At 36.4% G+C, this 11,763-nt stretch overlaps 1 protein-coding gene across 5 annotated transcripts; it reads left to right on the top strand.

The window, feature by feature from the left end:
* Window positions 1-3,547: 3,547 nt before the first annotated feature.
* On the top strand, window positions 3,548-11,675 carry tbxa2r (thromboxane A2 receptor). 5 transcript variants are annotated; one of them, XM_056379094.1, is made up of 5 exons: window positions 3,548-3,794; window positions 4,848-4,904; window positions 6,450-7,337; window positions 8,686-8,819; window positions 9,938-11,675. In XM_056379094.1, the coding sequence occupies exons 3-5, from the start codon at window positions 6,540-6,542 to the stop codon at window positions 10,137-10,139; spliced, it is 1,134 nt and encodes a 377-aa protein (XP_056235069.1). In that variant the 5' UTR covers window positions 3,548-3,794; window positions 4,848-4,904; window positions 6,450-6,539; the 3' UTR covers window positions 10,140-11,675. The 5 variants fall into 5 exon arrangements, with proteins under 5 accessions (XP_056235069.1, XP_056235067.1, XP_056235071.1 ...); XM_056379092.1 differs by lacking the exon at window positions 4,848-4,904; XM_056379096.1 differs by lacking the exon at window positions 4,848-4,904 and having other exon boundaries at window positions 9,816-10,134.
* Window positions 11,676-11,763: the final 88 nt, after the last annotated feature.

The raw sequence follows: 11,763 nt of genomic DNA, 5'->3' as shown, positions 1-11,763 counted from the left end.
ATAAAAATGTCATATTATGGTAAAGCATAAAAAAGTCATCAAATGGTGAGGCATAAAAATGTCATAGTAAAGTAAGCATACAACGTCATTGTATAGTAAGGCATAAAAAAAAGTCATAGTATACTGAGGCATAAAAAAGTCATATTATAATAAGGCATAAAAAACTCATAGTATAGTAAGGCATTAAAATTCACAGTTTAGTAAGGCATAAAAAAGTCATTGTATAATAAGGCATACACATTTCATAGTATATTAAGGCATAAAAATTCATAATATAGCAAAGCATAAAAACATCATAGTATACTAAGTCATAAAAAGTCATATTATAGTAAGCCATAAAAAAAATCACTGTATAGTAAGACATGAAATGCATGTTATAGTAAGGCATAAAAAGTCACAGTACAGTAAGTCATAAAAACATTATACTATAGTAAGTCAGAAAAAAAGTCATAGTATATTAAGGCATTAAAAAGTCATACTACAGTAAGGCATAAAAATGTCATAGTATAGTAAGGGATAAAAAAAAGTCATAATATAGTACTGCATAAAAAGTCATAGTATAGTAAGGCATAAAAAGTCATAGTACAGTAAGTCATGAGAACATCATGGTATAGTGAGTTAGAAAAACATGCAACAGTATAGTAAGGCATAAATATGTCATTGTATAGTGAGGCGTAAAAGATTTACATTAAATTGAGTTATAAACTTATATCTTCATATCCAGAGGATGTATAAATGTCGTAATGATATATCCTCTTAGGAGTGACACATATGATAAACTCTTGATATAAGGACATATATTTCATATATATATAATAGTATAGTAAGTCATAAAAACATCATAGCATAGTAAGGCATTAAAAAGGTCATAGTATATTAGGTCATAAAAATGTCAAAAAACATCATAGTATAATAAGGCATAAAAATGTCATAATATAGTAAGTCATAAAATGTCATAAAAACGTCAATGTATAGCAAAGCATAAAAAGTGTCATAGTATAATAAGTCAGAAAATGAAATAAAAACATCAAAGTATAATAAGGCATAAAAATGTCATATTATGTTAAAGCATAAAAAAGTCATCAAATATTGAGGCATAAAAATGTCATCGTAAAGTAAAGCATACAACGTCATTTTATAGTAAGGCATAAAAAAAAGTCATAGTATACTGAGGCATAAAAAAGTCATATTATAATAAGGCATAAAAAACTCATAGTATAGTAAGGCATTAAAATTCACAGTTTAGTAAGGCATAAAAAAGTCATTGTATAATAAGGCATACACATTTCATAGTATATTAAGGCATAAAAATTCATAATATAGCAAAGCATAAAAACATCATAGTATAGTAAGTCATAAAAAGTCATATTATAGTAAGCCATAAAAAAAATCACTGTATAGTAAGACATGAAATGCATTTTATAGTAAGGCATAAAAAGTCACAGTACAGTAAGTCATAAAAACATTATACTATAGTAAGGCATAAATATGTCATTGTATAGTAAGGCATAAAAAATTTACATTAAATTGAGTTATAAACTTATATCTTCATATCCAGAGGATGTATAAATGTCGTAATGATATATCCTCTTAGGAGTGACACATATGATAAACTCTTGATATAAGGACATATATTTCATATATATATAATAGTATAGTAGGTCATAAAAACATCATAGCATAGTAAGGCATTAAAAAGGTCATAGTATATTAGGTCATAAAAATGTCAAAAAACATCAAAGTATAATAAGGCATAAAAATGTCATAATATAGTAAGTCATAAAATGTCATAAAAATGTCAATGTATAGCAAAGTATAAAAAGTGTCATAGTATAATGAGTCAGAAAATGAAATAAAAACATCAAAGTATAATAAGGCATAAAAATGTCATATTATGGTAAAGCATAAAAAAGTCATTGAATGGTGAGGCATAAAAATGTCATAGTATAGTAAAGCTTACAACGTCATTGTATAGTAAGGCATAACAAAAGTCATAGTATAATAAGGCATAAAAAAGTCAAAGTATAGTAAGGCATTAAAATTCACGGTTAAGTAAGGCATAAAAAAGTCATTGTATAATAAGGCATAAACATTTCATAGTATATTAAGGCATACCAATTCATAATATAGCAAAGCATAAAAACATCATAGTATAGTAAGTCATAAAAAGTCATATTATAGTAAGGCATAAAATGCATTTTATAGTAAGGCATAAAAAGTGACAGTACAGTAAGTCATAAAAACATTATACTATATACTCTGTCCATTGCTCACTATGCCACCCCATAAATAAATCATCGTTAAGTAAGGCATAAAAACATTATAGTCTAGTAAGGCATAAAAATTTCATAGTTTGGTAAGGCATAAAAAATCATAGTATAGTTAAGACATAAAAGGCATTTTATATTATTAAAAAATTCCTTTTATCATCATATCATTTATAAATTGGCAAAAGGCTACCCAAACTAGAGGCCAGATTGCTCAATGTACTGAAGATGGGTGTTAGCAGAAGAATTACAACAGTGTCAGACTGAAAATGATAACATACTCTATCACTGTCACTCTGGTTTACATTCTTAAAGTTATTATATTTACTGAAGGGTCTCATGTTGTCCCAATTGGAAAAGACCCAGAATTTGATTATGATCTTATGGCCAGTGCTGTTCCAGCCCAGCCCTATTCCCAGGCTCGTATCAGAGACAACTTCTGATGCTGCAGTTGCTTTGATTGTCCAGTAGATAAATGAGTTCTTGTGTGTTCTTTGTGGTATTATAATGCAAATGAATGTAAATTGTGGTTAATCACTTCCATCACTCCTCCCACCACAACTGCCAAAACGGAAGATACTGAGGTTAATAGTTGTTTGCTTGTGTGTGTGTGTGAGAGAGAGAGAGAGAGAGAGAGAGAGAGAGAGAGAGAGAAAAGTATTCGGCAGCTATGCAAATATGTGATGCAAATGTGGATCATGAAGTGACTCAGTTCTGTGTGCAGTACAGTGCAAAACAGATTCTGTACAAAACTTGTTTCAGAGTAATCTTGAATCTAATGTCGGTGTCCATAAATGAGGTTGATTACTCCATTTGCTAAGGTCTCCAGTCAACAAAAGTCTTGCCTTATTAAATTGCCCTTGAACCATTATTAACTGTGTTGATGTACAGAAATCATACCTCTTAGCCGTTATAATATACTACATAGCCTAAATACTACATATTTTTGGCATTTGAAGCACTGTAGCTCTTTTTATTCATTTTTATGCAAAAAAAATTGTATGTTTCAGTGTATTGACTAATCTTACACTGACCACCTTCTGAAGCCTTTATAGGACAACAATTACACATGTACATTCACAAGTAGGAATTAGAAACAATACATGAGACAAATGCCCCTTCAGCCCATTGTGCACCACTTACTATCTCCACTTTGATGCGTAATGATGTTTCTCTCTTGCCTATGTGGCGTCCTCCCACAACCCTCCCCCTTTTTCTTCCTGGGAGGGGTTAACTGAGCTAAAGGCATGCACCACTGGAAGGGGGAGAGGTGAATGAGAACAGCTGTGAACAGGGATACAGCCGGGGAAAGGGAGTGGAGATTATCAAGGGTTCCTGCTAAGAGCCTGCAGACTTTATTTCCATCAGATGGGACTGGAGCATATGTGACGTCTTTCCCACCTCTTACTGAGATTATTTTTTGTGTCATCATTATTAATCGTAACAGTGCAGAGCAAGGGTTTGGAAAGAATAGCGCAAACCTTCCAACTTAGAGTCAACTTGGTCCCTGGAAGCACTTCTGTGGTGGTAAGACTTTAATTACTTCATAAACTAACATACCATTTGTCAACAGCAACAAGCTGCTTTTGGGGAAATATGAAAGATTAAATAATATTTAAAATTTGTCATTTAGTCATTTGTCATGACTAAATCTTTCAAGTTTAAGTTTCATTTTTACAAATGTGTCTATTACTAGAGCTGCAGCAGCTCAGCTCAGTGCTGATTAAATGTGGGAAAATTCAACCACAGCATTTACTGTATGTATTGAACTTAAAATGGGTAACACACTTAGCTACTTCAGAAGATGCTTCCTTTATTGTGAAACTCAGTTACCTTCCCCAGGCAGTTACCTACCTCAGTTCAGGGACTCCGTAGTACACGTGATTTTGTACACACTTAGCATTCTCCATGCCATTCAGTACACTGATCTCAATTAAGTTTCTGTGGTTTCCCGCTAGCTTGAAAAGGAAACCATCTGACCTCCTTAGTGATGCAATTTTAAATATGCTATATTGATTGGTGGATGCTAACAGACTCTTTTGGCTAATGTTACTTTCAAAAGGTTTTTCAGGGTCAGACAAGAGCTGGCACCAAGCATCATCTAGCCTTATGCTAATATTCTCTGGGGATGGATTGACCTCATTATGACAATTGGACAAAAACCTGCTCTCATGGCTTTTGGGGTATTAGCCTATATGAATCTATGAATCTACACAAGTACATCAACTTAAATTTCAGATGTAATTTGTGTTTTACATGCAAGCTGTTATTTTGTTTTTTTGCTAAATGAGGAAGTCATTGTTAGATTTAACTGAATTCCATGGCAGAACTTGTGGTTTCTTCCAGGTAGACTCGCATGAAGCTGTATGAATAAGGCTTAAACCTATGACTGTGATAGTGATAGAATTTAAGGTAACATGAAGAAATTTTAAGGACTTGGAAAGGTCTTAAAAACAACAAAAAGTAAAGGTGGGGAGGCTTAAAAAAAATGCTCTTGTTTGGTGGTTTTTGTTGTTGTTTTGTTGTGGTGCAGCAGAACACAAACAGCTGACAGTTCAGCTGCTTTTGTTTTTGTCCTAGTAATGTGTACAATACAGCAATGCACAACTGTGCCTTTGGACATCAATGTGCAAAAAGGTAAAGAATTTAAATTGATGTTTTTTTGTTTATTGTAGTTTGTTCTTTAAGTTTCACACTAATACTACAGGAAGAGATGAGCAAAAGAAGAAACTTAACACAAAATGTGGGAGCACATTAGAATAACAGATAGTACTACTAAAAAGACAACTAATGAAATGAAGTCTGTGCTGCATGCTCTTTCTACTCAAGTGCTTCTGCTTTTTAGATCAAGTTTCTGAATGTGTGACCCTCACTGTTAAGGGGTCAGCGTAATATGATATGAATTAAATAATAATAATAATTATAAGGAAACAGGGTCCTGTTATTTGTTTATTTCTCTTGGTAACATAAGCTGTGTATTAAACCCCATTTGTTGTCTTTTATTTCCTTGCTGCATTTGCTGATGCAATTACCAAATTTCCTCCTTCCTTTAAGTTTCATCTCTCTAGAGAAACATTTTCTGTTTAGATCATATTTTACGGGCTTATTTGTTTATTCCTTTATCATATTTCAAGATGATTTCGATATTTGTCTTCCCATGACACAAATATTTTGTTTAAAGAAAAGGATTTTTTATTCTTTCCCCTTTCTTTTTTACTTCACCTTAATTTCAAACCTAAAATATACTTTCACTTTGCATGAAGCCAGTCTCATACAATCTGACTATGACAGGCCTTTTGGGGACAGACCACTAGGGACATCATCCTAGTCTAATTGTGACAGTGTGTGTTTATTTCCTGTAAGTGTCTCTGTCAGCACTGTTCACACAACTGCATTTCCTGGCAGGATATGCCAGCTCTCCTTTTCGCTGTCTATTTTGGTTTCTGTATGACTCTCACCGTTGCTGTCACTGTCTACATCTGTTTGTGAAAGTGTTACGTATGTGCTATATCTTAGCTGTTACACTGACTTAGTTTATATATATGCTTTACCTCCATATAAAGTTGTTTAGAAACTCTGGCCAGACTGTTGGCTTGTTTGCAACTTGTTTATCTGACCATCTGTCCATCTCCTGCTTCTTGCATGGTCAGACTTTGTTGCATCAGTGCAGCTATGTTCCCAGATCTCAGCAAATACTTTGGTGAATACAGCAATACAAAAATAACCAATAGAAATTATGAAAAAATATAACAAAATAACAAATTTTTAATAAAACAGAATTATCATTTAAAGTTTTTAATATAGAGACTACAATGGACTGCGACCCTGTACAGAGTGTTTCCATTCCACTTTCCCTATGCATGCATGGATGGGCTTCAGCCCAGCCTCACATGACTCTAAATAGGAGTAAGCATGTATAAAAAATAGATGGATGAATAGAAACCAATTTTCAGCACCAGTGATTTTGCATCATGCTGAGCCTGAATAAAGAGTTGGATAAGCACCATTTAGCACTACATCCACAAAAGTAAAAAAAGAAAAGTGCTCCACATAGGTTTTGCCATGAAGGTATCCACAAGAGCATTTAGTTTGTGTTTGTGCATTTTTAATATTCTAAGTGTTTTCTAACTTTCATTTGTGATGACTGTCTGGTGATATAACTTTTCTCTTGTTACTTTTGAGGTTGAAGAGAGAAATTAAACTCCTCTGACTGGTATTGTCTTTCCATCCCTGAGTCATCTGAAATCACCTACCCTGCACCCACTGGCCACCATGAATGCCTCAGGCCTGCCACTTGCCAACAACACCCCGCTCTGCTACTCCATCAACAGCCCTCCATTCAAGTACAACCCCCCCATTGCTTCAGCCTACTACTCAACCATCTTCACCATTCTCGGTCTCCCCTCCAATCTCCTCGCCTTCATAGTTCTCGTCAAGGCCTTCCGGCGGACGAACAGTCGTTCACGCTCCTTCTTCCTGATCTTCCTGGGCGGCCTGGTGGTCACTGACTTCATGGGTCTTCTGGTCACGGGCTCCATCACGATCTCCTTCCATGCTACGAAATTTAATTGGCGCAATTTAGACCCTTACTGCCACTTCTGCAACTTTATGGGCATGTCCATGGTCTTCTATGGACTGTGCCCACTGCTGCTTGGTGCTGCCATGGCCGTGGAGCGCTTCATTGGCATCAACCGTCCATTTGCACGCTCCACCAAAATGCCCAAAGGCCGGACAATCTCCATGGTGCTGATGGTGTGGTTTATCGCTGGCTGCATTGCATTGCTGCCCCTAACAGGCATTGGAAGCTACCACATCCAGAAGCCCGGCTCCTGGTGTTTTTTCCTCATCAGCTCCAAGGGAAATGACCTGATCTTCTCCCTGATCTTCTCACTGGTCGGGTTGATGAGCATCACTGTGTCCTTTTTGCTGAACACGGTGAGCGTGGTGACCCTGATCAAGGTGTGCTGCGGACAGGACAGGAGCCAGCGGAGCCGAGACCATGAAGTGGAGATGATGGTTCAGCTCATCCTGATCATGCTCATCGCTTCTATCTGCTGGTGCCCCCTCCTGGTGAGTGTACCCTATGTTTGTGCATAGGGTTTTAGCTCAGTGTGTATATTTACATGAAAACATTTAAGGTTAATTTAAGATTATTTAAGGTTGATACCAGATGAGATTTTCTTCAGGCTGTTAAAAATAAACAGCAAAAAAATGTTTTCTGAACTTTGATGAAAGAACTATCAACATCACCTATAAGGTGGTTGATAGGAAGATTCAGACATGATATTGGGTTTCTCAGGTATCTGGAAGCACTTCAAATACCCTTCAAATGTTCTAAGTTCTAAGTTCTTTTTCTCCCAACCTGGTATAAGGTGCCGATTTCCGACGTAATTTTGTGTGTTAGCATTAAGCATTGTTCATGTCATTTGACGCCACGTTATTTCTCTACTGACTAACCCCTAACCCTTTAATGGCATTAAATGACACACAAATAGCTTAAAATGCATAGACATAACACACAAAATATCCTCAAGAGTGATGTGCTATTTATACGCCAACCCACAATATCACATAGTTTCTCCACCGTCCCTCTATATACTTCATTTCACCTTAGCAATTCAGCTTCCTAGTTAGCTGATCTGGAAGTTAAGCTGATCTGAGCATGGATCACACATTCCCTAAAAGCTCTGGTAGGCACCTGATTTCAATTTATGAGCATGGGTGAAACATTGCCTTTAAAGGAAAACTACACTTTATTACAACTTGGATCTTACTTTTTTTCCCCTGGGCTTTAGTTCTGCTGCCTTTTCAATTGCTGGTAAGGTGGCAAACATTGGCAAAAATAGGTCCAAAAGGGGCAACAAACACCTGGTTAGTCATATTTATTTGGAAATAACATAAAGGTGAATTGTAGAATTATAATCCAACAGTCCATTGTAAACATTATCTAGCGCCCAACTTTTTAAGTAAATTATGACCTCCTGTACACCCACAGTTTTTCTGTGCAATGATTGTTAGCAACATTTCAGCGGTAGCTAATCTGACAAATCTTTCAACTTATTTCTCTTAATAAAACATTGATTGAGAGGAATTAAGTACCCACTGATACCCCCATAACAAACCTGTTCACCATTATGTCATGTTGTCATGATTTATAGGTCTGTGGTAAAATAATAGACCTTAACTCCTTAAGTGTGGAATATTTGACGTGAACTTTCAAATATTGTAATACAGTTATTGTTTATATAAAAAAAGAACACCAGTGCAGTCTATGTTGCTTTAGGGCCATTTAAGTTACCATAGTTGTCATCATTTTAGGAATTCACAATAAAGAATAGAAGGGTCAAAGTCCTTCCTGACCGAAAGACATATTTTCCTGCAGTCTTATCTAACCTCAATTATGTGATACCCTGCGCAGATAAAATTTCTGGTGAGCGCAGTGACTTCTGTTGCTGTATCAGAGGACGAGCTTTTGTTCTTCATACGAATGGCCACCTGCAGTCAGATGTTTGACCCCTGGATTTACATCATATTTAACGTGTCCCAACTGAGGCGAGTAAAAAGTAAAACAAAACGCCGAAAGACCACCTAAGCATGTCCTCTGCCAATGAAACTCATGGATGAACTCATCTCTGTATCACAGCTTACCCAGTGCCCTTCAGCTTCCAATTCATCACCCATAAATTCACAGTATCAGTATCAAGCATGCTTCATAGTCCATCCAGTGTCCCATCTGGGTTTTGCTGCTGCTGTGTACATTTCATTCCATTCCATGAGTTAATAAACATATTGAGATGGTTTCAGCCCATTCTCGTTTTTGTTTGCTTTTGTCTGCTTTCTGTCCCTGAAACTAACAGAGATACCCTTTGATATCTTGACAATCTGCACATTGTAGTTTTAGTCATTTACTCAAACATTTCTTCAGAGCAGAGCTGCAGAAATAAACATCAAAAGGGGTGTTCAGGTTCAGTAATTGTAATGCTCCTGAAAAATGTAATCCAGGTGCAGTCATGCCTCAGAGTTCAAAATAGCCCTGATGCCAGTAAACAAGACCATGAATATTACTGTTTACTTCTTTGCTAGCCACTAAGCTAACTAAAAGCTGTGATTCTTTGGTTGTTTCAATCCCTGAAGCACCTCTGCCTCTGAGAAAAGTTTGTTTAACTAAAACTGTGGTTTGAACCCAACCTTGAATGCAACTTTTCTTTTTTCTTTTTTTTTTTTTAAAAACACCGTGTATAGTGGATGATGGTAACGGTTTTTCTTGCACTGTTTGGATTTTAACCACTGGAGAATAGATAGAACACCATCTAAATTTGGAAGAGAGTCAACAATAAGCCAATTTGTCATTCCTAAAGGAGCTTGTTAGCTTGTTTTAACCCCACAAGAGACTGTTGGGCTAATGCTATTAAGGCTATTAAGCCATTCCCTCAGTGGAATTACATATATGTGTCTCTTTCTATTCTCTCCTGCAAATGTTTGCTTTCCTCTTGTTTACCCTCTTGACCTCTCCACCATTAATTTCTCCATCACTATCTCCACCTCCAGATATTTATTGCACAAACTGTGCTGTCTGGAGCCGAACTCCAGATCAAATACCTACTGCTATGGCTACGCTTCGCCACCTGGAACCAAATCCTTGACCCGTGGATATACATCCTGTTTCGCAGGGCCGTTCTTAAGAGAATCTACCCCCGCTTCGACTGGTCCCGGAGCTCCATTATGACCTTGTACCCACCTTTAGGCAACACCCTGCGCAGGCTCACACGTTCTTCACTGGGGAGCACCCTGGGATCAGATGAGACAGGAGAGACGGGGAAAACAAATGTAATACCCCCATCTAGCTTGAAGCATCCACCTCCTTCTCCATGATTGGTTGGATTTGAACTGTTTTTGCAGCAGAATGAGGGACATCATTAGGGTCACAGTATGTGTTTGACTGTTTCCAATGTCTGATCAGTTTTTATCGACGATGAGGAGCACAACGTGCAAGGTTGCTCCTATAATCTGAAAGGATTTTGTTACAGCATACCATTGAAATGTTTTTCAGTATTAGCAGCAACACTTTAATTCAGAGCAAAGTATAAAGACAGAGCACTGATCAAACCTGCAATCCATCAATAAAAACAATCCTGCTTATCACTATATGAAGTCAGCTAAGGCACCTTTTAAGCTGTCTACATGCACTGCCCAGTTCCATCAAGTGTTTTTATGATGTTTGAGTTTTAAACACTGTATTACAGTACAGCTGCCTTTTAGGCACATGTACACTTTTGTTTTCAGGCTTATGCCCAGTACTGTTCATGTATCGTTCCCTTTCTGAAAGTATTTAAATGAACAGTTTTGACAGTGGAGCTACTGTAAAGCCATGTGTAATAGCACAGAACATGCATCCACATGATTAAGATGAAATGTCCAAACTTTGCAAAACCCTGGAAATGATCAGTTGCTAACTTTTCCAAACTTTCCAGATTTGTATAAAAATGTTTAAGAGCAATGTGTGGGATGTTTTGGTTCCCATCTCATGCTTGTCTGTCATATACTGTACGGACCTATGCTAGTTTACCATGAAAATACAGTGTTAATGTTAATTAATAGAGTGATTTTTTTCAAAGTTAACTTCAGAACTCAGATGTAATAAAAGTATTTATAATATATTATTTTGCACGAAAGGTGACAGTACCTACATAAATAGGTTAAAATTACTGCTATATAAAAAACAATGCCTGTTGTTCGGGTTACATATTTAGTAAATCTGATAAGAAGAAAGCATTACTACTGTAAATGGCCTATTATCTTTGGCGAGTGATATATGAATATATCATACTATGATGGTAATACATGACTAGTTTCAAAAGCAACATTTCCACTTCACTATCACTGGCGTGGTTTTGTTCTCCTAACTGGTCATTGGACCACACAAATATTTTTTTAGATCCAGAATTGCTAAGGAGGTAGGGAATTTCAAAATAATTTAACATGGTTACATAAGACCAGAAACATTCCTCTTTGCATTTTTCTGGGCTTCAGTCCAGTGTTAATGAAACTGTTGTAATTTCTTCCTCCAGAGCATCTCTGCCTCTCAGAGATGTTTATCAGAAACTTCAAGTCACTGCCTACAGAGAAGGATAAACACGTTCACAGATTACAACAGGAATTCACTTGTTTGATAATTCAGTAATTCAGTCTGATAATTTGGGCAATGTCGTGACGAACATTTTAGCTGGATTGTTATAGTTTTGTTGAAAATGACCTCCCTCCTTTTTGTCATTTGTTACAGTACTGGATTACTCATTCACCCAGCTATGCACATTGATTGTGCACATCATTTGCTTTGAACGTTGTATTATCACTGGTATCAGTGTGATTGGCACTCAATTACTGAACAAATAGACCTGAACAATTACTGACGATGGCTGAGATTCTCTCTTCAGCAGTATCATCCAATGAAAATGTAAGATGTAAAAGTGTAACTGTTGAATGTGTTTGACAGAAA

The sequence above is a fragment of the Seriola aureovittata genome, chromosome 6, assembly GCF_021018895.1.
Source record: "Seriola aureovittata isolate HTS-2021-v1 ecotype China chromosome 6, ASM2101889v1, whole genome shotgun sequence".
NCBI classification, from domain to species: Eukaryota; Metazoa; Chordata; class Actinopteri; order Carangiformes; family Carangidae; genus Seriola; species Seriola aureovittata.
The sequence above is the reverse complement of the archived record's forward strand: the minus strand, read 5'-3'. Positions and strand labels throughout refer to the sequence as shown.